The 27,836-nt window shown below is 44.4% G+C and overlaps 1 protein-coding gene across 6 annotated transcripts; it reads left to right on the top strand.

Annotated features, from left to right (window-relative positions):
• Positions 1-662: 662 nt before the first annotated feature.
• On the top strand, positions 663-25,185 carry TBCEL (tubulin folding cofactor E like). Of its 6 annotated transcripts, none has more exons than XM_060268487.1 (9): positions 663-752; positions 4,619-4,745; positions 5,565-5,714; positions 8,096-8,235; positions 10,674-10,855; positions 12,320-12,576; positions 13,641-13,767; positions 15,970-16,086; positions 22,228-25,185. In XM_060268487.1, the coding sequence occupies exons 3-9, from the start codon at positions 5,582-5,584 to the stop codon at positions 22,544-22,546; spliced, it is 1,275 nt and encodes a 424-aa protein (XP_060124470.1). In that variant the 5' UTR covers positions 663-752; positions 4,619-4,745; positions 5,565-5,581; the 3' UTR covers positions 22,547-25,185. The 6 variants fall into 6 exon arrangements, with proteins under 6 accessions (XP_060124470.1, XP_060124466.1, XP_034995299.2 ...); XM_035139408.2 differs by having other exon boundaries at positions 682-778; XM_060268483.1 differs by having other exon boundaries at positions 4,619-5,714.
• The last annotated feature ends 2,651 nt before the right edge of the window (positions 25,186-27,836 follow it).

The following is a 27,836-nucleotide window of genomic DNA, read 5'->3' as shown; positions in this document are numbered from 1 at the left end:
ATTCATACACAGACACACCCTTAAGACAGGATTTGTGAGCAGAGACAATGGGGAGGCTTTCCCATTTCCTTCCTCCTTGCAGAGAAACATTTGAGGTCAATTTGGGAGTCAAAATAGTTTCAGGATTGCTCTCCTGTACTATTTCAGACACGTAGTTTATGTATGTGTTTGCTTTGTAAATTTATGAACCTATGATTTATACATATATGCAGCTCCTTTTTAACACCTGGGCGCGTGCGTAGCTGGGAGAGGCTCCGACCACAGCGCGCCTGAAGCTGAGGCAGGAGCCTCACAAAGCCTAATTATGTGGCTGAGGAGCGTCATGCCGCCACTGTCGACCTCCCCGCCTCAGAGGAGAGGAGTCCTCGGACTACGTAGCCGCCCAACAACGCTCCCTCGGCGACAACGGAGGTTGGTGGCAGTTAAAGGTCGCAGCGGAGAGGCGGCAAACAGCGCGGGGCGCTTGACAAAAAGGCGCGCGTGCGCGGCCGCGAGGAGGACGCCGCTCTCCGAGCGCGATGCCTGCCGGGAAACGTGCAGCTGCAGGCCGGAACCAAGCTCCTCCTTCTCCACTCCCGTCTCCATGGTAACCGCTCGCCTCTTCCGCCTCGCCATGGAGGCGCTTCACGTGACCTGTTCTCTTCCCACCCCCAAAGCTGGGGAAGTCACGTGATGTTTGGGTTATTTTTTTTGCTGCTTCCAGCCTGAGCAAAGCTGGTTCCGGGTCAATACAGGACGAGGCGGCTGGACGGGTAGCCTAAAAGCGGTTGGGGCCCCGGTGAGGAAGAGGGGGAGGGGGGACGGTGCAATGGTTTCAGTCAGGAGTGGGGTGGGGGGGGTGTTGGAGAATGTCAGCCCCACCCCTACCAGCTTCCCGTCAGGGCAGGCAGGAAGGCCCGACACGGAGAGGCAGGGGTTAAAAACCTGAATAGGAGAGGTGCTGAGGTGCGAGAAGCCTCCATGTTCAGAGGCAGTCTACCTCTAAGCATTGTGGGGTGGGGTGGGGCGGCCGGTCACCTTTGTCCCCTTCTTTGGAGTCCCTCCTCCCCCGGGGCATTTGGCGTGCCAACTGTTGTTAAGCAGCGGGGGGAGGGGTTGCGTGTTGCCTGATAGAAAAAAAATAGAAATAGAGGTAATCTTCCTCTGAAATACTTAGATGTAGGAGTCAAACGAGAAGCGTGAAGGTGGCAGTGCTGCCTTCCTGGAATGATCAGGCTGGTTAGAACAAGGTGCTGGAACAACATACAGTATTTAAGTAAGATGGTACCTGTGGTTGCTTTCAGAAACAGGATATTGAACTACGCGGACATTTGGCCAGATCCAGCAGCACCCATAGGATTTTAAGAGCAGGAACGGTTGGGTGGCTAGGTGACTAGATGTGGCTAAGGACAAACCTTCTGCAGTAAAACAACAACAAGAAAGCAATGTGGGTTTGCACAAGTTGTAAGGCTATAGCATCGGGGCAGCTGAGGACCACAGTGACAGAAAAAGCACTGTGTATCAGAGCGAGCTGATAATGGCACAGTGCTGAAGCTGGTGGGGCAAACTTCCACTGGCGAAAATTGCTTCTTTTTGAACTGTAGGGTTGGAAGGGACCCAGAGTGCCATCTGGTCCAAACCCCTGCAATACAGGAATCTCAACTAGAGCATGCATAACAGATGGCCATCCAGCCACTGCTTAAAAACCTCCCAGGACAGAGAGTCCACCACCTCCCGAGGTAGTCTGTTTCACTGTCGAGCAGCTCTTACTGTCAGAAAGTTCTTGCTGATGTTTAGCTTGAGATAGTCAAAACTTTCATTTTACAATACGTGTAGCCCAAAAGAACACATTTGCCTTTTGAGAAAGAAGGCAATTCCTGTCTCCCATTTGCACTCACCATTGCGCCCAGTAGGTGGTTGTGGTAAGCAGAGGTTGAATGGCCATCTGTCATGGATGCTTTAGTTGAGACTCCTGCATGGCAAGGGGTTAGTCTAGATGACCCTCGGGTCCCTTCCAGTTCTACAGTTCTTTGATTCTCTGATTAATTGGGAGAAGACTTAAACTTGACACTTCTGGCACTGGCATAGCTTGATTATGTTAGGTTTTTTTAAAAAAAAAAAGGTAAAAACCCTCTGATAGTCATTAGTTTTGTCAATTTTGAGGTTTGGAGAGGGCTGGTTATGAGATTACTTATTGTTGATCTATTGTCTCACAAACCTGTTTCAGATAACAGGCTCATATTCCTGCTTTTTACACAGCATAGACTTTAGATTTTAAAAATGGTGACTCGTTCAAGGACACACGTTGCATGTCCTTGGCTGATCTGAAAAAAGCTCTTCTAGGTGTGAAGCCAGTCCCAACTGGCTTAGGCACTCCGCTCTGGATTTGTATAGGGTTTACTCCTTTTTCTTCTGAAGATGTCCTGCAAAGCAATGGAGGTTTAGGATCAGAGTATTCCGTCTACCTTCTAAGGTTGATAAGCCCTATCAGTTTCCGCTGCAGCATGTGCAAAAACTGCTTTCTTTATCTATATTGGTCTTGTCTGCTCAGTCCATTGGAAGCCTGTCATTGCGTGCAGGGAAAGTTCCTAACTCACCAAGGGTTTGAGACCCATTGGCTACTCTCACCTGGTTTAGCCAGCCAGTCAAAGCCATTTCCCAGGGTGTGGCTGCTGACACATGCCGACAGCTTCTAGGAGCCACAGGTGAGAGATTAGTACAGGGTGGGGACCAAAGGTGGACAAACAACCCCAGAAGAAGCACAATGTGTCCCCCACCAGAGGTACTACCCCTCCTCTAATACACCATACATTCCTTGGAAGATGTATTGTAGCTAAATAATGCAATAAGGTACTTCTGCTCATGGTCTATACTTTAGCAAGATGATAAACCTTTTGGTATATTTGTAGTTATGTATAGATAAGTCATAATTGAAGATTTCCCCAAGAATCCATCGTGTTTTATTGGGAGTAATAGCTCAGCTTCATTAAGTCAAGGGCATGTCTTTTCTTGTAGTTTAGAGCTGATTGAGGACATTTTTTTTTCAGTTGAATCCTGACTCTTAGGAAAGAGGAACATGGGTGGCTAATACCAGGAAAATCTCCTCAGTAGTGTTATAGTGTCCTTCGGAAAAACTGAAGAAATAATTTGCTTCTAATTGACTTTTTCATTTGCATTCTCCATCTTTAAAGCTGAGGCCTGCCTCTTTAATAATTTCTGCTTCTCAGAGTGCAAGTGGTTTTAAGTTTGCTTCTTTTCAGGGGGGAAAGTACACTCAGATAAAAGGTTACTCAGCTCCCATGTATGGATTTATTGTCACTTGCGTTTTTGTGATAAAATTACTCCAGTAAGCCTGATGATCAGTACAATATACCTTTCTAAATCTCAGAAGCGGCAGTTGGTATTCAACCTATAGAACCCTTTCACTTTTAATCATTCCTCCGTAAAGTCTCTTGATTTTTATTTCTGTGCTCTTTTCACTAAAACAGGCTGCAGTAAATTCCTGTGTGTATGTAGAATACTAGCTTCTTAGAGGAGAAACGTTTGAGTTTCAAGAACATTTTGTTTGATGTTGTAGTGTGGTAGGCAGCTGCTAATATTTTTTTATACCAGAAAAGATGCAATTGGGATATGACCTATCTATCATACTGCTGGAAGAATTTCCTAATTTGGGGCTTTCAAATATAAGCACCAAGGAATCCTTACCAAGGCTACATCATTGGTAAGGAAATGAGGCATTTAATAGGAAAACAGGCTAAACCAACACTTGACAGTGCTTACATATTAGTGTTCTCTGCTTAAGGGTCCTGCTGGGTCAGGCCAAAAGCTTGTGTAGTCCAGCATCCTGTTTTCCACGTTGGCTAACCATATGCATCCAGGAAGTCAACAGGCATGGCTTGAAGGCTGATGGCCCCTGCAGCACAATACTGGTGACACTCTCATCTTCCATGAATTTCACTTAAGCTAGTGCCCATTGCTTCTTCCAAGCAGTGTTCAAAATTCACCAGGTGTATTTTGCACCTGACTGTGGCCACTCGCAACCAAGTGAAGATGCCTGGACACCAGAATGGCACCTGACATCTCCACCGTCTGGAGACACATGCCTGGGGATCCTTGGATCTTGACTGTTTTCACACACACTAGCAGCATATCCTGTAGAATTCTACCTGTTATATTTTATCAGCACAATCAGAATGAATTTCAGGAACCCAAAAGTCCTATTGCAAAATATGACTTTCGAGCTGTCAGGCCTAGATTATATATCTTAAGTTTCTAACACTGCTTCCAAGAAGTATATGGCTGGCTTCTTTTGAAAACAGAAACCTAGATCGAATGAACCTTAGTTTGAGCCAGAAAGGCTGCTATTATGGGTTGTATCCAATGCAGTGCTATTTTAAAGTCACTTAGCAGTATATTTGTCATCACTGGTGAAAGGTTTTGTGCCAGAGGAATGTTGTACAATCTGTAACTCTTGCATTGGATTCCTCTTGCTTAAGGGCCCTTGTGCTGGCAGGCAGAGAACATTGGATATAGCCCTGTGCTTTTAGAAGAGAGGATCAAATTGTTTGGTTTTTCTCAAAGCAAATAATGTTGCTTACAGTCTTTCCCTTTCTCACCCACCTTTCACACACCCCCAAAGAAAACCCTATGCAGTGAAATACATGGACATGTGATGTTTCTCCTCTGAAAACATGGAGTGGGTTCTCCTGAATGCCATCTGCTGAAATTCACATCTATTAATCTAGGGAGAGCTGATGCTGAGACCGGTAAGTAACCCCTTGAAATAGGCTTACAGTGGACTGTAAATGTATTCTGCTTGGTTAGTCCCAAGGTGTTCTCATTTATGTGTCTTTTTGACTACTGTGGTTCATAATTGTCAAATTTTAAAATATGCACACAACCCCAAAGGGAACCTCTTGTTCCAAGGATCAAGTAACGCATTATGTAAAAATTCTCTGCCTAGGTGGGCAAGTAGCCTAACTAGGTAAAAAGGAACTTCCTATGTTTCATCCCTGAGCGAGGCTGATGGGAACGTACAGCAGTGAGTGAGTTGATAACCTTTGTTGAATGGGTTTGTTTGGCTCACAGGCAGGGGCCAACAGATCTTTGATTAGCCAGAACCTGTGGTTGCCAGGATCCTTCCTTTCCTCCAGTGCGGCGGCAAAAAGAGTCTTATATCTAGCATCATACAGAGTTTCAGGACACCTCTGGGGTGCAGCATAATCTTAAGAGGACATCTCCCAGCCAGCTCCAAACTTTGAAGGAGAGCTTGATTTTTGTCTGTCTGCTGCATTCTTGAACTGCTTGGAACGCCTCCCAAGCGCTTCCCAGAGGTGAGGGAGACACTTGCCAGCACATGTGTGTTTGTGCACCCATGGCCGCTTGTCATTTACATCTCACATTTCCTTTATTTCTTACAGTATGCAGCTGGGGGAATTCCTGACAGCCAATCCCAAAAGGACAGAACGGCTGCTTACTTGTGTTTTTCCAAATGCTCTCGCTTAAGTAGGAGAATGGATCCTGATATTCGCTGCTGCAAAGTGTAATTTGGTTTTGTTTGTGTGTCTCCCACCCCCAAATGCTAGAGTTTCAGGAAGGGACCATGGATCTGCCCAGTGGGAGAAGTTTCATGCAAGTTCTCTGTGAGAAATACAGCCCCGAAAACTTCCCGTACCGCCGTGGTCCTGGAATGGGTGTTCATGTCCCAGCTACACTTCAGGGCTCACCTATGAAAGGTACCATTTCTGGCTGCATCTTGACTTATGTAGGAGTGTGTTTCTCTTGTCTGACATTCTAAGGGACATGGTTGAAAAGTTGTTTGAGATGGGGTTCCTTATTCAATGTTTCCTCCAATTACATGAATGGGGGGGAGTGGCTAAACCTAGATCTAGTTTTCTTTCTATAATGCAAACTCCCCTCCCCACCACACACACACAACATACCATTGCAGCGTAATTTTAAAGTGCTGTCAGGTTGATTTGTATCGCAACCATCCCCAAAGGGAGAAGAACGAGGAAATTATTTGGGTGGAAATGATGGTAACTGAGTTTGACAGAAAAGAGCAGAATTAAGTTGAGTCAGTCAAGGACAGAATGCACCATATGTCACTCAAAATGAACCACAATGGAGTCACCTTAACAAAAACTTCCAGGCTAGTCCTCTAAAGTCTTCATTTGTGGGCCTAGAAATGATTTAAAAGGTCACCATATCCATGAACCTATTCCGTCTTCTAACATGCTGAAATAATACCGTATATGTTGCAGCAGATTGCCTGTCTCTTATTTGATGTGCAGCCCTCAGACTGCCCCCTCCCCTCTGCTCAGCAGCTCCCAAAATGCACAGTTGATCTTACACTTGCCCTGTTCACATTCTTACTCATTATGTTGTTGTTCACGTGGAAGCACTTTGACATACAGAGAGGTAAGAGCTTAATACATGATTCCATCTTTGATGTTGCCATCGAGCGTATTCAGCAAACAGTCTTTTTGAGTGTTCTTGCTGATTTCCCCTCTTCAGTGGTTGTCCTAATTCACTGTCTCTGACATCTTAAATGGGGTTTGGGGTCCTGTTCAAAATAACCACCTGGTTGCATAATACAATTTTTGCGCATATTGGACTCATGATGAACTCATCGTGTCGCAAAAGCTGGATCCTGAGCTGGGGTATGTGATCAGGTTGTCTCAGGTTTGGCACGCAGTCTTCAGAAGTACACATGTCATGATTTTGCACCAAAATCAATATGTATTTATTTATTTAAAAGCATTTATATACTGCTTAGTATTTTCAAAAATATCGTTAAGTGGTATACGGTATCATTAAAACAGAAACAAACCTAAAAACAGGAGAACAGCAAAATTGAAAGCAAATGAAAACAAATTTGGACAATTCAAACAAATAAGCCTCATAAGAAATGCCTATTTACAGAGTGGCATCCAACTCAGTCTTACTCAGAGAACTATTGAAATCAATTACTTTGTTATTATTATTTATTGATTTTATATACCGCCCTATAGCCGCAGGTCTCAGGGTGGTTCAGAGAATAAAATCAGAATATAAAACCACAAAATACATAATCAAAATAAAACTACAACAACCCAATAAGACACACACCCCAACACACTATAAAAGGATGTCAATCAAATCAACCAAAGGCCTGGTTAAAAAGGAATGTTTTTGCCTGGCACTTAAAGGTGCATAAATGAAGACGCCAGGCGAATTTCCCTGGAGAGAGCATTCCACTTCAAGGGACTGAAGTCAGGCATGACTAAAGCTCATTGGTTTCAGTGGGTCCACTCTGCCCTAGATAGCAACCACGGATTTGGGTTTTGTTTTATTAATTGTAAGACATCTTTCTTCCACCAAGTGAGAGCTGAGGCAATTCATGGCATGTCAATAAAGCATCATGAAAGCAGCCCTTGATAACAAAAACAACGGAGCCATAAACACATATGAATGGCAATCAGGATGAATTTTCGGTGTACCCTTACTGGGAATTCCAGATGCTGAACCAGATGTGATTTTGCAGTCCTTGACATGGGGACATCCTGAATAAAGTACAGTAGTCTTCAACTTTTTCATGTCTGGTGACCACTGTTAATCTCAACCTATATATGCAACCCACTTAATTCTTTATTGTAGTTATTGGCTACATCTGTCTTTCCCCCCTCTTCTCTCTCTCTGTCTCTCCTCCTCCTCCTCATTCCAGAACTTAAAGAGAAATGGTGCCACCAGTATGAGCAGCCTTAGCTCTGAGCGCAAACCAGTTTTGGGTCATCAGCCATCTTTTTTTGAAGGCCAGTGAACCAAGTGACTTTGGGACAGCCTCCGTGTTGTTTTTACCTATGGCTGTCTATAAAATGTATACAGGGAAGAAAAGCACCTGAAGGCCCGAATCTTTGTAGCAAGTGAATTATCACATATAGTTGACATAAACCAGCCTGACGAGGCAAAATTGCTTATGAATGTGATGCATTGCCCATTGCTTCATTGAGCAATTTTTTTCACCGGTTATCGTGTGATGTGACTCGGCTTCCCCCAGCTTGTACAGGCGATTCTTTTCATCTGCTGAAATGAGACCACCCCACAAATTAACGCGCTGTCATTCTTGCCTTTCCAGATCGTCTCAACCTCCCAAGTGTGCTGGTGTTGAACAGCTGTGGAATAACCTGTGCAGGGGATGAGAATGAGATCGCTGCCTTCTGTGCTCATGTGTGCGAACTGGATCTGTCTGACAACAAACTAGAAGACTGGCATGAGGTAGAGGAGATTGTTCGAACAGTTACACAGACAGCTGCTTTTGCTGCAGGCAGATTTGGCTGTTCCAGGTGGATTCTAACTCACATTTGGAAATGCCAGCTCAGCTTTATTGTGATGGACCCAATAGCTTGTTATCTGGGAGGCTTTTGAACTTCTCCTGCCTTCCATTCCTTCTCCCAACTTCCCTGAAGCATGAGCTTCCTCTTCCTGAATCAGTAAGGCCTACTCTTAACTTCCATCTCTCAGCTCATGAGTCTCTTTAGGGCACCCAACACCAGTCTACTGCCCTGTGTGGCTCCTGCTAAGCTGCCACAGTTTCACCTACCATATGGGAGATAGTTGCCCTCTAACCTGGTACCTGTTCAGTTTCTCTGGGGTTCCATCTGGCTTGCGAAACATACCTGGCTGTTACCTGCATATGCAAAGATGGTTTCAAAGAAGTCATTCAACTTCTATACTAGCAGTATAGGTGGGCCAGTGGGCAAGAGGGGTTGGTTTATTTGCTACACCCTCCTATCCAACCTTCTGAAAGCCCTTAATTGTCGCTGTCTTTCTCTACCCCACCCCCGACCCTTGAGAAATTTGAATCATGCCTACTTGGACCTACGTGGAGTTCTGAATGTGCTCCAGTCAATAGTATGCCAGTCTCAAGGTCATGACCATCCAGCGGAATGGCCATGTTAGTTTGTTGCAGTGAAAGCAACAAAGATTGCATTCAAACATCAGCACATAAAGGCCTGAGATCCCGGGCTCATGTGCTCCATCTTCCCCCTTCCCTCAGACACAAGAGAGGAGATGGTGGCAAAGTGCAGTTTAACCGTTTTGTCTGAACCTGACAAATTACGTTTTTATGCCAAAAAAGGAATCAAATTGTGATGTGGGGGCTTGGTTTGTAAGCAAACTATGGTTTGTGCAAACTTTAGTTTGTCAAGTCTGAAAAAACTTCTTGTAAGAACATAAGAGCAGCCCTGGTACAAGCCCAGCATCCCATGTCACTTACCATAGTGGTCAACCAGGTATCTCTGGGAAGCCACAAGTCGTACACCAAGATACCCTCTCCCACGGTTCAGAGCGTGATCGGCAAGAGCTCTGATCGGGCGGCACAGGAGGTGTAGGAAGGCAAAGACAGACATGGCGGAAGTGGCTCACTGCCACTCTTTTCACATCCGCCAGACAGTGTGTGCATATTCTAATCCTGGAGACCAGAGGCTGTGGTACATGTGCTCACATAAGGCATTTGGGGGAATGTGTATACTGTATGTTGGCAAACCTTGGGGGTCACAGCCCTTCAGGACCTCAAACCTACGAATGGCAGGGGCCTTTCAAGGGACATTTCCAAGTCTGGCAAGCCAAAAGTTTTCTAACTAGCAATGCCAGCAATTGAATCTTGGACTGAAATTTCTGCATTGCTGGGGGTTGGGCTAGATGACCCTTGGGGTCCCTTCCTACTCTACAGTTTTGTTATTCCATGACTGTTCCATGTGCAGATCAACTGCTTTGCCACTGAGCTATGGGTACATTCCACTTGAAATAACACCCCGGTTCTCTGTTGGTTCTAAAACAATGCTGACTACATAGCCTCTGTGATTGATGCCCCAATTGCTTTATCGTGTCAGGGCCCACCTACCACGAAAACTCGCTTGCCTGGTTGTAGACTTGAGGTTCGTTCCCCATTCTTTTTTGCCAGAACTACTAACGACAATTTGTTCAGTTTTATACCACATCTCTTTGCAGCCTATTTTGTCAAATGAGGTTGATTTTGGTTGCAAGAGAGAGTGAGGTGGGTAAGGAAGGTTGTAGCAGCAGCTCACGGTAGGGATGCAAAGCCAGAGACAATATGAGATGGTCCATTGCCTGAAGGCTGCAGCCTTCTGACCACAGAACTGCTTGCTTTTTTTTTTCAAACTGAAGCCATAAGACAGCTGGGAATTTGCTTTGTGGAGTGGGGCAGAATGAAAACTCAGAATCTCTGGAATAAAAGTTCTTTCCTGGAAATGGAATTCAGTGCATGCAAGATGACAGAAATCATGAATAACCCTTGGTAAAATAGCCATTTTGACCAATGTTGGCTCTTGAGAGGTGTTTTATTCCCCCTTTAGCTGCCATTCAAGTAGATTTTATGAAACCTGCCAGTGATCTGGTTTTTCCCCTTATCACAGCTTTTTTTTTTAAGTGTGTAATTAAATGAAGCCTTGAGGTGAACAAGCAATTAGCCAATCAATCTAGATCAGCAAATAGCAGTGGTATGAATTACAGATAACTATCTTGAGTGCTGTTAGAATTCATATCATTCTTTGAGTCAGTGAGCCGTACTGGGAGTTTGGGTCCCATCCTGACCTGTCCTTATCCCAGCCCCCATGAACAGACTATTTGAGATTTGATTACTGCCTGATACGCATTTCTTTCTCCTTTCTTCTTCTTCTTCTTTCCCCTCTCAGGTCAGTAAAATTGTGTCAAACGTCCCCCACCTGGAGTTTCTGAACCTGAGCTCCAACCCTCTGAATCTGTCGGTCTTAGAGAGGACGTGTGCTGGGTCTTTTGCCGGCATTCGGAAACTTGTGCTCAACAACAGCAAAGCATCCTGGGAAACAGTCCATACGATACTGCAAGAATTGCCAGAGTAAGCCTGGAGCAGCAAGGGCAGAAAAGGGGGCAGGTGCCCTTTACGGACAAATTGGCGTATCAAACCGCAAGTAACAGAAGTTTGTGCATGGGATCAGAATCCCCCACTTCAAAGCTTGTTGCAGCTGTGAAATTCATTTAGGAAAGTAGCTAGAGCGTCGCTAGTCCTACTCAGAGTAGACCCATTGAAGTTAATGAACATAACTAACCTAGTAGCTCAAAAAGTTGTACTAGTCCTCTTGCCCCCATGTAGCTGTGTTAGTCATGCCGGCTTGAGTTGATTGCAACCTGTTGCTATCAGTTGGGCGAATGGCTGTTTCGAAGCCTGTCATTGTTAGCAGCCTGTTGCATTTATGATAAATAGTTTGCATGCATTTTAGAATGTTCAGAGATCTTCAGCTGCATTAATTCCTACAGTAACTCTGTAAGGTAGGCCAGGATGCCGATGCTGAGCTGTGTTAACCTTACACAAAAGAGATGGTCAATTTGCAGGCTCATGTAGAGGCGAAGATTTGAACCAGGACTTCCTAATATAGAAGAAAGTTGTCTTCTCTGCTCCCTACTTAGGGCTGTTCTACACATTGCCACGTAATAATGTGGTAGAATGAGTTGAACCACTTTGAAGTGCAGGTTGGAGTCTATGTATATGAATGCACCAAATTCCCTGCAAGTAGCACTTCGGCATAGGCCTAGTGCTGGACTAGAACTTATCTCTCTGCTGTGCTACCTTTCTGCTTTCAGGGATTTTAATTTTATGTGGTGGTAAGCATTCAGATGTACTTGTGCTCCACCTATAGTCTGAAGTGCTCCAGCTACATCACCTGAACAGTCCACAATCTTATTCTGCTGTATTTCAAAGGATTTGTGCCACATAAAAGATAATGTTATTTCCACTGATGCAAATTCCTGCCCCCCAATCTTGATTTGCAAATGATGGTGGTCCAGTGTAAATAGATTCTTTTCTTCTGAGATGCTATTCAATTATCAAGGCCAAAAAACTTGATAATGGAGATGCTGGGTGGCTGGCTGACAACTTCTGGTTAAAGATCTTGCAATTTTTTTTCATAAAAATCTAGATGTCTGGTTGCAGCATTCTGGGTGGGCTCCAACACGGCGTCATTCTTCCCTATACATGCCCCCGGCCTGTTGATTGTGGTGGGGGTTGTTGTTTTGTATTCATTACTGCTTGCTTTTTCTTGATAGCACTTCACACTTGATAGCACTTCACACGGAAGTGAGAGAATCTGGGGTAGTGTGTGGGGAGACTGACATTCCTGATGTGCAAACTTTCTACGTTGCAAGGCTTGTTTTGTTTTTCTCCCAGTTTTCCTACCTTCAGCCTAACACGTGACAGTTCAGGAAAACGACATTGCCACTTGATTCTGCTGCATGTCTATAACTTATTTCTATTTCACTAGAAGCCTTGGACGTATAATAACATCTAATTTTTTTCTTCTTGCAGCTTGGAGGAGCTCTTCCTGTGCCTTAACGACTATAAAACGGTGTCTTGTTCCCCAGTGTGTTGCCACTCTCTCAAGCTTCTCCACATAACTGACAATAATCTCAAAGACTGGACTGAAATCCGGAAGTTGGGGATAATGTTTCCATCACTGGACACACTGGTTCTGGCCAATAACTACCTGACAGCCATTGAAGACTCAGAAGATTCTCTGGCAAGGCTGTTTCCAAACTTGCGATCCATCAGTCTGCACAAGTCAGGTGAGGTCCCCAGTGAGGCATGCCCTTCTGGATCCAGATTTAAGACTTGCTATAAATCTTTCTAACATCCACACACACTTCAAATTTTGCAATTGAATGTGCTGCCTCTATCAACATGATCTTGTTAATATGGTAATGAGAAGGAAGGAAGCATTGGTCTGTGCCCACATTTAAATTTTATTTGGGTTTTATTGCTGACTCCTAAACTACACCTCATCACTTGTTTCTCAGTGGACCAGTGTTCTTCAGCATCTGCCTGTGCAGTTTCCAAAAGCATGAAGTTACTGTACTGTGAAGTACTATCTTGTTTACCATTGATGTATTAGCCTATTTTACTGGCTCTTGATTGCTTTTTGTGATCATGGACAAGGAGCGATGGGAGAGGGTATTGGGAGATACAAGCTTTTTAGAAAAATGAGGATGACACATCTCATTAGAATTCAATTTCATTTTTTCCATTCCTCAAGCCCTATGGGTCAGGAGTGGGGCACTCCAGATGTTGCTGAACCACAATTCCCATCAGCCCCAGCAAGCATGGCCATTGGCCAAGGGATGTTGGGAGTTGTGGTTCTGCAGCATCTGAAAGGCAAAGGGTTCCCTTTACCTAGTTTAGCTTCTCAGATTTTTACTGCTTGTGTGTGTATGAGAGGGTGAGGGGGTTTCTGCTTGATTCACTAGCATGTCTTGGTTTGCCTCTGTAACAGGCTAGGTCCATGCATTTGGCAAACTGAGGCAGTCATGAAATACTAGAATCCTGAGAGGATAGAACAGTCTTCATCACATCAGACTGAGATACATTTACATGGGTCAACATTCAAAAAATGTTCTGCCACATCCATCCAAAAATGGAAGTGGACCAATCCATTGTGTTACCTGATTTGACTGCATCCATAGACTAGGCTTGAGAGTAATTTATAATTCTGATTGCACATGTACTGGTGGAATGTCAATGTCTCCTTGTTTTCCCCAGTCGATTTTACGCACAGACACAAGAACACCCAATTACTTTGATTTGCTCCTTTCCGACGCCTTCCTTCCCTGAACACTCCCTTTCTTTAAAGCAGGTCTGCAATGCTGGGGAGACATCGACAAACTCAATTCTTTCCCCAAGCTCGAGGAAGTGAGGTTACTGGGCATTCCTCTCCTTCAGCCATACACCAATGAGGAGCGCAGGAAGCTGGTAATAGCCAGGTCTGCAGATGTTTTTTTTTGTTGTTGTTCTTGGTTGATTCTGGGTTAATGCAGCCAAAATAGTGTGGCCTTTAAACCCGTTGATGCCTCCGTGGGCTCCATTGGGAGGAAAGGCCAGATACAAAATCAATGAATGAATAAATCAAGCATGAATGGCTCAGATTTTTGAGCAGGTAGGGTGTGGGAGTAGCTGTAGAAAATGGCCTCTATGTGGAGTAGACAACTGTTGAGTCATATGAGCTCTGGACTCTTTACTCCTGGGGGGAAGATAGAAGCAGAAAATAATATTCTCTTGTGGGTGTTACATTATTCCACACATTGTGAGGCGCTACCACCTTGCTTCTAAACATGCCAAAATACCATCCTTGCATCCAAACTGAAGGAACTTTGGGAAAATCAGACCACCGGTAATCTTTCTGAGTGGAAGCTGTTACCTCAGTTTTGGCTAAGTGCTCTGCTGAGTACCAGAGGAAGGAAGTTATCCTGGCTTGGTTGGGGATTGGGTAATAGAATCCTTACTCATCAAAATCTTTTGAGGGGGAGCCCCCATCCATCAACATGCCTTGTAGTGTTCTCCTTACTTGTCAAAAACAGCTTTCTTGAGTGCTAATTATTTTCAAGTGCTCAGCAGGTCTTTTTCCATAATTGCAGTTCTCTGTTCCGAACTCAGCCTCAGTTCTGGGAGACAGTGTTGGTCTACAAGCCTTATTCGGGTTCCTGAACTGTTGTGGCTAGCTGTACTCTTTTTAAGAATGTTTGGATTATTGGGAATAAGTCTGATGACAGAATTATCCCACGTTTGCTACAAACTAGCAGCATAGGCTAGGTGCTGCTGAAATGAACTTTAGTGTACGTGTTCTTTGCATAGAATCTGCCATCTTGGCTAAACATGTTCATGGCTAAAACTCTGCACTTGGGACTTAAAATTATATAGCTTTGTTTACATGTTTAAAAGACAAATGCCCCACTTTTCTATCTAGTGAAGTAGCTTATGGAAATGATTTTTAAAAAATTATTTAGATTTAAGTATTTCATCTAATCATAAAGCTGTAGTAATAATAATAATAATAATAATAATAATAATTCTTTATTAAATTTGTATACTGCCCCATACCCACAGGTCTCAGAGCTGTTACAGCATAAAAACACAATATAAAAACACAAGATCCATTAAAAACAAACGAATAACCCCCACTCCCCAAATGCAAAATCTCAAACAGAAACCACCATTATTACAACATTTACTGGCAAATCCTTCCAAGAACTTGAGTAAATCAAAAACAGCTTTCAGTTGTCCTATAGCTGCATCAGATTAGGCACTGAGAGGGCACGTCCCAGGAGGGAATTCATTACACTGTTCCATGATTTGGGTGCTGCAACTGTGAAGGCCTTCTTGCTGTTGATTGCCTCCCTAACTTCCAAAGATGTGAAACTTTATGAAGGGGCACCTCTTTTGAAGATCTCATGAAGCGATCAGGTTCATGTAGGAAAAGATGTTCATGGCCCTATCTCTCAGAATCGCCACTTTGGGAAGCACAAGCCTGTGTTCCAACGATGCGCTAAGCCATTCCGTGGCTCAGCCCTGGGTAATATAAAAAGAGGAGGACCAACAGAGGAACACAGCAGCCACCATCTTCTGCTTGGTCACTTGCACGTTCACACTAAGCCACGGTTTGGCTTAGCTTTATATGTGAGCAGAGTCACTGCGTCATAAAATACCTACCTAACATTTGGTAACTCAAGTGAGCTCCCCATCTCCCCCCCCCCTTCCATTTTGCATTTGTGTAAATCTTATGAGTAGGCCACTATCAGACATGACCAAAACATTTGCGTCTCTAACTTGCCTTCCTGTCCTTGCCTGAGGGTTGGCTGCCTTTCTGTTTGCATTCTGCACAATCAGGAAGCAGCACTTAACAAACGCCTTGCTGAACTTACTTTGAGTGCCAGTATTTATTTATTTTAAAAAAACTGTCAGATATGCATTTATGTTCAAATTGTAACATGTGGTTTCAGATTAAATTCTCTTCGCCAAGGCACCTGCATAAAACACCTTTCCTTTAAGATTTCATGTTTTCAGTTATCTGGGGAAATCCCCTGGGAATGCAATACTCATCATTTTGCTGTTGTCTGTTAAATTTTGGGGGTATTCTTTTTTTCCCTTCTCGAGATGGTAACAAATTCCACCTCTTTTGAACATGGCAGGTTACCATCTATCAATAAGCTGAACGGGAGTGTCATTTTGGAAGGAGAGCGAGAGGACTCGGAGAGGTTTTTTATTCGTTACTACGTGGACTTTCCACAAGAGGAAGCCCCTTTCAGGTGAGAACTTCTGATCACAGAATTTTTAGAATGGGAAATGAGTTTGTTTAAAGTCCTTGAGTCATGTATGGTACCATAGTTCCTAGAAACTGTGAGCTGTAAACTGAGATCTCACCTTTTGCCTCATGCTCATTAGATAGCCATATAGCCTGTTTGCCCTACCTGTCATCAGTGTAGATATAATAATACTGACCTTTCCTTCAAGGGTGTTGTAAGGATTGCTGAATCTAAAATGCTAGACAAATGTTAAATTGTATGGGTAAAGTGTGGATATTTTCACCTGTTTATCATTTATACCCTATTGTCAGTGTCCCTGGCACCTTACAGTTTTATGTGGGCAGGATGTGGCTGTTAGTTCGGTGTAGGCGATTGATATTCCCACCTCACTAAACTGAGCCCCTACTGAGAAGTCAGCAGAGAAGTCCTCTGGGAATGGGTTCCAGTCCGTCAGTTCTGTGCCAGCACTCAGTAGCTAATCCTGGTGCCATCTGGTGTTTAAGCGCCCTTGAGCTCCAGAGACACATGTGCCCAAACCGAATGTATTTAGATGGCATCACCTGTGTGCCATTTTCCTCCTTCCTTCACAAAGGAGTGAAAACTTGGTCATGCTCCATCGGTTGGAATGCCTGGCCGCTCGTTGGCACTTTGCATCCCCAAGGACAAGAGCAGGTTTGAAAAGGGTGCCTTGTTGTCTCTCTCTCTCTCTCTCTCTCTCTCTCTCTCTCTCTCTCTCTCTCTCTCTCTCTCTCTCTCTCGGGCAGAGTCATGTGTGCAGGCTGACCTGACTGCTGGAAAAAGGTGTGGGGTTAGAGGAGAAAGCAGGAGGCCCAGGTGCAGAGAGGCCACTCCGGCATGAGGGCGGCTGATAGAACTTGGTGGCAGCCTTCTCTAATGGCACCAGAGTGTATTAACCTGGAATCCTTCAAAACCTTTTTTTATAAAAATAATAATGCCACAGTGTGCAACTAGCAGTCCACAGGGCAGCACTTCCTGGAGCAGTCTGTCTTGTAAAAGGGAAGGGGAAAGTCTTTCGAGATCCATAGAAGTGGGTTCAGGGTGGGAATGCAGGCCAGAAGGGATGGAGGAAAAGGACCGAAGGAGATCTCTGACTTGCAAAGGGTTCTGTGGCAAAATGTCCTACTATGTTTTGAGGCCCTGTTGAGTGGGGAAAATAATGACTGGAAGACTGCAGGGTCTGTCTGTGTGACCCCTATGAATAACTTGCTTGGAGAACAATACAGGCACCTCCCAGTTTACTTGGGGGTTACATCCAAGTGAAATTGTGTATATTTGAAACACCATTTAAAAAGCCTGCAAATCCTCCATCCCTCCCCTTTTCGTGACATTTGTGGGTCACTTTCAGGTTCGGCGCGACATGCACATGCACGTTCACGCACATACCGGATGGCCCTAAAACAGCCGCTCCCTGCACTTCCCTTGAAATATATTGCAACCATTTCTCCTTGGCTTCTGCATTAACAATCGTACATTCCTCTGGAATTGGGGGGGGGGGGAGGTATGCCACTGTGAAATGCTCAGATCTGACCCTCTGTAGGGTGTTTCATTTAAGTTTGGGCTGAAACCGCTCTCCGCTCATTTCTCAAAAAGTATGTCCCGTTCTTCTCCTGCTTTCTTTGTGTGAGTGGGGAGGAATTCCTCTGAAATCCCCAGAAGTTCTTTGTTGCTTACCTTGCTGGATCTCTCCGGAAAGTGTGGGCAAAGAAGACGACCTGGAGGAAGCGTTGTGACGTTTCCCACCAACCCCACTTCCCAGAATGCTTTGGAGTGATGTGAGGTTGCAAGGCATTCTAGGAAGTGCGGCCTGTGGGAACCTACGGAGAGAGTATCACCCCACATGGCTTTTCTTAACGTTGAAAAGGCAGGGAGGAAATGGCCACTCAGAAGTGGCAATTCCACCCTGAAATTTTTTGATAAATTCTCCTCCCCCACCACCCCGCAAAGCAAATGATATCCCTGCCCCCCCCCAAGGTTTTTGTTTGCCCTCCCTCACCCACCCAAAAAACGGTCAAGAATTTTTTGTGTCGATTTTTGCTTCCGTTCTAGAAAGTTGTTTTCTGCCTTTTCCAAACAGGTTTCGCGTAGGAAGCAAGGGGAGCTCGGATCCTTCCCCCCCCCCACTGCCCACCTGCTCCCCGGTTCATAGCCTTTAAAAAATGCTGCAACCTCTCCCATCCTTCTGTGCTCAATGGCCCTTTTGTCCGAATGCCCTCATCTGTGTGGGGTCTCTAAAAGACTTGTGCGCCCATTGAAAGCTGTTTTTCCGCTCCACAGAGCTAGTGTGCCGTTTCAGGGATATCCATGGACAAGGCTGTGCATGGCTGGGGTGGTCTCCCCAGTGACAAGGGTTCAGGTTCCACATCCTAGACCTTTGGCCCATGATCGATGTTCAACCTGTGGTTGTGTACTTTTCCCCCACCCCACCCCCCATTTCATTCTGGGTCTCCCTGTCCAGCCCATATTACAAACAAAAGCCTCTCTCTCTAGCCCTCCATTTCTTCCAGGGCTGTGACCTTTACATGAGCAGTGTCAGTCCTCTGCACCTACACACCCAAAACAACAACATTTAATTCATTGGTTGAGTCCTGCATGTGACATATAAGTGAAATAAAAATCACACGCTTTAGTGACTTTATTGAATTTGCAAGAACTTTGAGGCTTGAGGAGTTAAGCATAGCAGCCGTAGTGCAGAAGAACAGATAGCAATGCAGGGCACTGACTTTTTATTCCAGACCACCAAATGACCTGGTTTCTGAGCCAGCAACAGTGTCAGAAGAATTGCCTCCTGTGATATGAATCCACAGTAAGCCCACAACTTACATGGGGGCTATGCTTCAGGGATCGGCCCTAAAGCAAAACCTGTGTATAATCAACACACATTGGGTTCAATGGTGGGTGGAGACGCTAAAGTTATTTTTCCTGGATGCCCATCCCCATTCATTCATTCATTCATTCGTTCATTCACTTTTCCAAGCATGCAAAACTTAATGCGCACAAGTTAAATGCATAAGCTGCAGGCTTACTATACTTGATCCTGGAGATCTACTGGTGCCCTGCTCTGTGTCTCCTTACCTACCCTCATCTGCTGGATGTTGCAAGAGAAAGGAGCTTGTAATAGTGTCGTGCTGTTTTGTTTTGGTTTTTTTGAGATTTGTTTGCTAGATGTTATATATTTGTTTTTAACATTGTTTTAATTCTATTATAGCTTAATTTATTTTTTGTTGTTTTTAACATGTTTTTAGCTTATGTACTTTGTCCATGTCTGTTTGAATTTTTGTTAGCCAGCTTGAGTCCTGGTTCTGGAGGAAATCAGGATATAAATAAATAAAATAGTAATAGTAATAATATTTTCTGTTCCAGCGCTGAGGTGCTGAAATGCCCCATCACTGCTCTCCTTTCAACAGGCCCTTTTAAATAGTTATTTTAACTATATCATTTGGTAATATTTAAAATGTTTGTAGGTTTGCCGCTTCGATTTTTTTTTTCACGTAGGAAATTTTGAAAATGAAACTGTTCATTGTTTTCAGAATTTTGGTTGCAAACAAGATTGCTACAAACTTGTGTGTGAGGATACTTAAAAAAAAAAAAAGGACTTGAGGGAAATGCTGATCCAGCACTATGCAGATGTGCTGTTCATATGAAAGCATACGTGCTAGGCATGTGAGAGCCAAGCTGAAAATGCGGGAAGCAAAATGTCCTGGAAATTGCCATCTTTCTCATTTGGGGATACAGGCCTGCTTTAGAAATGACCTCTCTCAGTAGTTTAGAGCCAAGTTGAAGGAAATCCTTCTGTAGCCCCAAGTTTCCAATTCTTCCGCTTCATTTTGCTTTCTTCTTAGCCTGCTTGTTTTTCCCCCCTATATGGTTTTTGGACCTGGGGACAACAGGAACATCACCTCCGCTGATTGAGATGTTGTTTCCAAGCACTCTCAAAAGTGCGCTTTTGAGCTTTTCCATATAAGGCAGGCTTTTGTCCGGAACTGCTCTGTCGCTTGTACCTCTGCCCTAGTAGACCATGCTATATAACCGCAGAAGCAGTTGGGGGGCCCATGCTGTGTTAAGCCGTGGAAGCTGCTACAAAGTGCTTGGTGCAGGTAGAAGTGTTGAAAAGCACACTGGGAAGCTCCTCCGTTAACTTTCCCCACTACAGTCGTAGGCGACGGCCCCTTTTCTGAAAAACATATCTTCCTCCATCTTTGCCAAGTAATAGTTTCCCATGCGGGCCGATCCTATCTGCCGATTTGCAAGAGCAGGCGCAGCTGCCCCTGCCGGAGCTTTCCGCCCTGATAAAGGCTGTTTGTGTCCAAGATGCTGGGGAAATCATAGCGCACTGCGTCGGTTACCTCATCCTCCGGGCAGACAGAGGCTTCGCTGTTGAGAGAGCATTCCTACATTTAACATGAGTCCCTCGGGGGGGGCCTCCCTCTTCCGTTGCCAGGCTCCATCATCCTCTTGACAGGAGCAGTGACACAGCAGCGATCACGTTTAAGTCCCCGAGCCGGACAGGAGACAAAAGGAGCTTTCAGTCCCAGGCATCGTCTGGAGACTCTGAAATGTTACCTCCTCTCAGCCGCTCTTTGTCTTTGTTATTTCAATTACCTTGTGCTTCGGGTTGACTTTTTGCCACTTTCCCAGCCCCGGCAGAAGAGACGCTGCCTCCTCATTACCAATTGGAGAGATACCTGAAGTGAGGGCGATGGGAGGAGAGAAGCGAGGAAACACTGGTCTCTCTCTCTCTACCCAGGAGCCCAGAACAAAAGAGCATCTCTGGGAAGATGGCGAAACTTGCTGAGCAGGTTCATGACCGTCCAGGCAGACACAGCTCTCGTCTTCCCCTTCGCTCCTGATTTTTTTTTTGGAGGCACAGATACCTTGATGGCGCATTTGATGGCGGAATGAAATTCAGGCCATTTGCCTAGATCAGAGTGCAGAGTAGGGGAAAGTAATATTAACAGCTGCTGCTAAAGCAACATTAAACCATGTAGTGTTTTCACTTTGAAAGAATTAAGAGGAGAAGGGCTGATCTCTGCATGTCCGGTGAGAGCAGAAGGCGAGGCTCTTGTCACTGCTGCATCCTCACTTAGGTTATGTGCCTGCCTACTAGCATGGCAAATGACTCTTCAGTCACTACCGGTAGCAGTGCTGCTAAGGTGGAAATTCAGGAGTCGCAAGGCTCAGTGTACCTATTGCTGTCAGTTAGAATGTTCCATCAGCAGCAACCAGCAGGGCTTTGAGCTGGCAACAGTGGCAACAGTCTCTCTGAACAGTGGAAACAGCGAGTTTCAGCAGTGCTGTGCACAATCACCACTCTGGGCTTGCCTCAAATCTTACAAATCTCTCATGGATCAGTCCTGAGAATTCCAGTTAAATTACTTAATGACACATAATAATGTATCAGGAAGATTTTAATGCTTAATGTTTTACTACGTATTTTATATATGCTGTATTCCACCCAGAGTGGTTGGGGAAACCCAGCAAGATGGGCAGGGTATTAATAATAATAATAATGATAATAATAATAATAATAATAACTGCAGGAAACGCTTCCTAAAGTTGCAGCAGGGAAATTCATTAAATTGAAAGCATAGAAGTGAGAAGTCCATTGGCTTCTGCTTAGTTTGGGTGGTCCAGTTCCAGATTCTGGACCCTTTTAAAAATTCAAAATGTTGTAATTCCAGGGCACCTAAAGGATTATCTCCTCTCACTCAAACATTCTTGTTCTTTAAGTTCATCTTCAGAAGTTTGAGGAACAGTGACTAATACCTTTCCCCATAGTGGGCTCTGGGGTGCTGAAATGTCCTTCCTAAGGGTTTCTTGGTCCTCTTTGCTGTTGGTCCCTTCTGGCGGCAAACAAATAATTTTTCTCCTCTTCTCCCCACAAGGCTATTTGAAGCTGTTTTAGCTGCTGTAGTGGGATTTCTCTTCCCCTTGGTTTTATCAGTTCCTCTGCCGTTCCAGTGATTTTTGCTTTAATTTCAAGCTTCCGTTTTGTGTTTTATGCAGCTAGCCTCCTTGAAGGGCTTTGATGCAAGAATTATTTTAATAAAGTAACTGTATAGCCAAGAACACGTGAGTGCGGGGATTTGTGGCACCAGTTGTAATGCCCATCTCTTTCTCTCTCAGGTATCATGAGCTAGTGACGAAATACGGTAAGTTGGAAAAGCTGGCGGTGGTGGACCTGCGGCCCCAGAGCAGCGCCAAGGTCGAGGTTCACTTCAAAGACCAGGTGGAGGAGATGACCATACGCCTGGATCAGACGGTAGCAGAACTAAAGAAACAATTGAAAGCGTTGGTCCAACTCCCGACCAGCAACATGCATGTCACTTACTTTGACCATGAAGCTCCTTTCGGCCCTGAGGAGATGAAGTACAACTCGCGGGCTCTGCACTCTTACGGCATTCGGGATGGAGATAAAATCTTTGTGGACTCCAAAGCCAAATAGCCCGCCCCCATCGCCAGGGGGTTCACGGCCACCTCATGTACGCAAATTGAGGACTTTCTGGAAGTGGGGGGTTCGTTTCGGTTTGTTGTTTGAGCTTTGGTTTTCTATACATACCAGGTAGTTTCTCCAGCAGGCCCAGATCTGTGAGAGGTGTGCTGCGACCCAGTGCGGCGGCGGCGGCGAATTGTTAAGAGGAGGTGATTTGACTTCAAGTGTGTGTGTGGCTTTTCTTTGGTTTCTCCCCAACTGCTCCAGTATTCCTGTGAACCTAGCATGAAAGTCTTTCTTCAAAGCTTTAAGAGGGTTCTTGCAGTCACTCAAGTCAGGGAGCTCGCACTTTCAGGCCATACACGGGGTACGTGTTGAAAAGGTTTTGTGTGGCTCAGTAGCCGGGCTCCAATTACAAGCGGCAGAATTGGTGCCCCTTCACCTGGGTGGCCTCTCAATCTCTTTGTTTCCTGAGGGTTAGGTTGGAAGGGGGATGTTCTATAAGCAGTGTTTTACTAGACTTTGGTCTACTGGATATCCAGTGCCCTTCTGGATTTCACTTAAGCTGAAGGAGATCAAAACTTTGACAGGGGTTGACGTGTGTGTGTGTGTGTGTGTGCGCACACTGCAGCTTTCAGGTCACTGCTAAATCACAATCACTTGCATAACCTTTTTGGCTTGCTGACTCTCAAGGGTGTCGCAGGGGCCAAACTCAGTGCAGATAGTGCTGGACATTTAAATGGGAGCCTCTTCGTCTCATGGGCAAGTTCATGTTGGTCACCCGGTCATATGTTTGATCTGTTTCATGAAGGCTCGCTCTCTTCACTGCTGAGATACCCCTCTCAGCTTGCAAGCAGCTCTTAACGGACTGTCACCATCCTCAATGTGGCTGAAGAACCCTAAAACCCTTGCTTTTTTCTTTTTTTTAAAAAAAGCATTCTTTGATCATACCCTTCTTCCAAGGAGCTGCGGGTGAGGTACATGCTTCTCCCCTCCCCCATTTTTTTTTCTTTTTTTTGTTTTATAATAACCCTGTGAGAGAAAATGACTCTCAAGGTCACCCAAGGAGTTTTACAGCTAACTGGCAATCTGAACCTGGGTCTCAAATCCAAGTCCTATGCTAAGCTTCTACACCGCAGTGGAAACCAAAGGCCGGGCCTTCCTCCCCGTCCAGCGTTTGCTGATAAATTAGCACTTTTTTGAAGCCAACGCAGAAATACAACAGATGTACAGGTCCTCTGAGGTCACTGGGGTCCTGTCTCTGCATGAGTCGGTTTTCTAGACTTGCCTTTTACCACTTGAAAGGTGTATTGGAGTGGTGAGTTTTGCGGGGCCACCACAGATGAGCTCCTCTTACACCCCATGGAAGCAAACCCCCCCCCAAAAAAAAATTCTTGTGGGTGCACCATTTACTGAGGAGTATACGAAATTGTCATAAAGAGTAAAAGGCCGACCCCTGTTCTTGGAGATGTCTTCTACCCACTTTCATGTAGCTCAATATAATTGATTCTTATGATTCTTATGGCGGGGGGGGGAGAGAATTCATTTATTATTATTATTATTGAAGAATGCTTGCTTTGTAAATCAGGCAGGGCTCTCTCCCACAGCAGTGCCCTTCCATGCTCATCTGTCAGCTTGACAAGTTGAGAATCAACTGAGAATCGCTCAGTTTTACACATGTACATTTAAAGGAGGGGAGGGAGGAAGTGGGCTTCCCAGCAACCCCCCCCCCTAGCAGTGCCGCTAAGCTCTTGTTACCCATAAACTTTTGACCTTCCTTCCTTAGCTTCTCATGCAAGGTTTCTTTCCCATAATGCCTCTGTTCTCTTGTGGGAGTGCTTCTTTTTTATATACGTACATCTATCCAAGAGTTTGTGCATTTTCTTCTCCTGCGGTGTGCAAAACAAAACAAAATCCCAGTAATCTTATTTTTATTTTTATTTATGGTAAAAGTCCTTGCCTGGACGCCAAGCGTAGAAAAGAGGGCAGGATTTTTAAAAATTACAAATCTCCCCTCCTATGACCATATAAAGATGAGCAATATAGAGCAAACCAAGGCTTGCATGTGGAATGTGGTAGTCCATTCTCTTTTATTTCACTGACTCCAGTAAGAAATAATTGCCTATGTATTATGTGGAGTCATTCCAGGACATTGTGTTGATGAACTGGCACTGGGCTTTCTAAGCTGAGACAGAGCTGAGGTTCTTTCCTGTCCATTTGGGTAGCAAAGCTTCAAACCAACGCTTTGTTTATGGTGTGTGTGTGGGTATATGTATGTATCTATCTATGTATGTATATTTACACATAACGGGAAATGGCAATGTTAATAAGATATTTTATTATAAAGCAAAGTTTTATTGAAAGATAAGGTTGTGTAATAATATTAGATTATTATTTTATCTGTGGACCTACTGTATGAAGTATGTTAGCCCCGTAATCTGGGCCTCTGAAAGACTTTAGACTGTAAAGAAGTGGCCATTTGGGTTGTGCAGAACAGTATTTCCCACCTTCCTCCTGCCCATCTCCAAGCCCAATATTTATACAGTAGTAACAGGAGTTTAATGAAATATTTGTAACTGGTGGACATCCGACTGCACAGGTGTCTGTGTCTTAGAAGGAAACATTCCACATATTAAAAGTTTATGAAGGGATTCACTGAAGAACCATGTGTGTGTTTCTGTTATCAAAAGAGATTGCCATCTCAACCTTGTTTGTGTGTGCCTGCAAGGGAGTTGCGTGAACGCTGCACTAAATTTTAAAAGGGGGGGGGAGAGAACTGGAATTTTGCAGCTTGTATAATTAACTAATCAAGCAAGTTTTGCAGGTGTTTACATTATTCTGCTAGTCTTGAGGGAGAAGGAACGGGAACCAAGACTGTACTTGGCCACCAGAAATGGTATTTGGCCATCTCTCTTCTGAGACTCCAGGTGTGTGTTTCCATTCAGAAAAGCTAGAAACTTTTTTTTTTTAACGCTCGTATTCCGTGGAAGCGGAACTCTGCACCTAGCAGAAGGCGTTCGGCACTTGTGCAGAACCCATGCTGTTCTGGAAAAACCTGCCAAGATTGGGAGAAGCCGTACAGTGATACCTTGGTTCTCAAACTTTATCCATTCCAGTAGTCCGTTCCAAAACCAAAACACACTTTCTCATAGAAAGTAATGCAAAATGGATTAATCCATTCCAGACTTTTTAAAACAACCCCTAAAACAGCAGTTTAACATGAATTTTACTATCTAACGAAACCATTGATCCATAAAATGAAAGCAATAAACAATGTACTGCAGTCACACAGTCAATCAGTCAGTAGCTGAACTGGGTTCCACACAGTCACAAAAACAAAAACAAAACAAAGAGAGCCGCAAAAACAAGAACGCAAAATAGCAAAAACAGACAGACCTCACTCAAAATGGAAGCATGACACTCAAATTGGAAGCATAACACTCAAAACGGAGTATGTTCGTGTTCCGGAAAAAGTTCACAAACCGGAACCCTTCGGGTTTGCAGTGTTTGGGTTCCAAGTTGTTTGAGTACCAAGGCATTTGAGAACCAAGGTACCACTGTAATCTTAAAGTTTTGTTGTTTAACCAGATGGTTGCAAGGTGGCAGAAGGATTAGAAAAAAGGAGTAAGCATCATATAACCGTACCTTGCTCTCTCAAGCACACACACACACCCTGCCCAGATGTAAATTCTTTGGCAGGATTAACATGGTAAAGCTAGTGGACCATTATATTTTCCAAATGGTGCCAATCCCACAAGACAGCGTTCTCCAGCTATCCACATCCTGCACACGGCATTGACTTGAACATGCACTTTGGGGGTTTTTTATTTTTAAAAATGCACCCCAAAAAGGAGAGAAGTTGTGCACATCCTTGCCATGCTTTGATTGTGGAGCCGCACAAAAAGTTTACAACCAGTACTGATGATGCCATGTTGGATTGTCTCTGTGTCAAGTTCTTCAGCGGAGGCCGATCTTGGGGTTTTCGTTGAAGAATATATGCGCGACAGCCGCTTTATACAACATTACCCACCCGACGAACAGGCGAGCACACTGTTGCATAAAATGGCTATCGTTAAATATTGTTGATGGATTGCCTTCGACACAGCCTTCTCGAGGTGGTTTTCAATCAACCATCTGAAGTCAAATGTGTATGTGCAATAAGCTAAATAGCATGGATGGGAAGAATGGCTTCCTTGGTGGAAACATTCTGAATCATGAACATCTTTTCCAGCATGGACACCTGCACCCTCTTTAAGAATTGCAGCTTTCAGTTCCTAAGGCAGCAAGCTTATAGTTCTCATCAGGGTTTGGCGCCTGCAGAAAGCTCCATGCCTTAAAGAGGAGTTGCCGGGGGAGGGGCGGGTATAAAAGTCACCAGGAGGAGGAGAGGCTTTTACTGTTTATATATTGTTTTTCCTCCCCCCCCCCAAATCTCACATCGTTTCCAACTCCCAATCCTTCTCTTTGCAATTGGAATAAAATTTCCCAATTCGGTATAGGTAGCACTTTCCTGAAATAACTGGGCAGCCATTAAATGGCATGCCCAGAGTGGGTAAACCCCTAGAAAGGGTTGTATCCAGTAACTTCCCTACTCCCTGTGAACCTGCTGAAGTTAATGGATAAAACTAAGCCATGAATTTTAGTGGGTTTGCTCTGGGTAGAACTACTACGATTGCTTCATATTAACATTTCTGATCCTCTCTGGGAGCTTTTGTTTTTTGTTTTTTTTGGCTGATGAGAGGTATTAAAAATTCTTTTAAATCAATAATGAATCGTGTAAATTACCTACAACATTTAACGGGTTCATGCTGAACTTGCGGGATTTGAATGTACTAGCTTCAGAACTCAGGGAACTGTTGTCTCTGGGTACCAAGCTATAGCAAATGAGAAGCGATCTGTATGTGGTTCTAGAAATATGGCCTGAAGGAGGCCTGTTGGTCTACAGAACTTGAAGGAAACCAATTTCTGTGCATGCTAGACCCAAATTTAGCATTCAGAATAAATTATGCAAATTATCTAACCTGTATCTTCTATCATTAAGTTGGGCAAAGAAGTTGGATTCCCCCTCCCCCCCTTATGGAATGCAGGGCTAAAGCTTTATTGGGGGGAAATATATAGGATTTTATTTTTTTGTTTGCATGATAGAAGTTGGGCTAAGATTTTTTTTTTAATTGAAGATTGGCAGGGGGTTGGACTGGATGGCCCTTGTTGTCTCTTCCAATTCTATGATTCTATGAAAAGATAATTAAAAGGTTGTGAACTGAGCACAGAAGCTGTTGAAAATGTTGCATCTTCTCTGGCT

Source organism: Zootoca vivipara, chromosome 15, assembly GCF_963506605.1.
Source record: "Zootoca vivipara chromosome 15, rZooViv1.1, whole genome shotgun sequence".
NCBI lineage: Eukaryota > Metazoa > Chordata > Lepidosauria > Squamata > Lacertidae > Zootoca > Zootoca vivipara.
The sequence above is the reverse complement of the archived record's forward strand: the minus strand, read 5'-3'. Positions and strand labels throughout refer to the sequence as shown.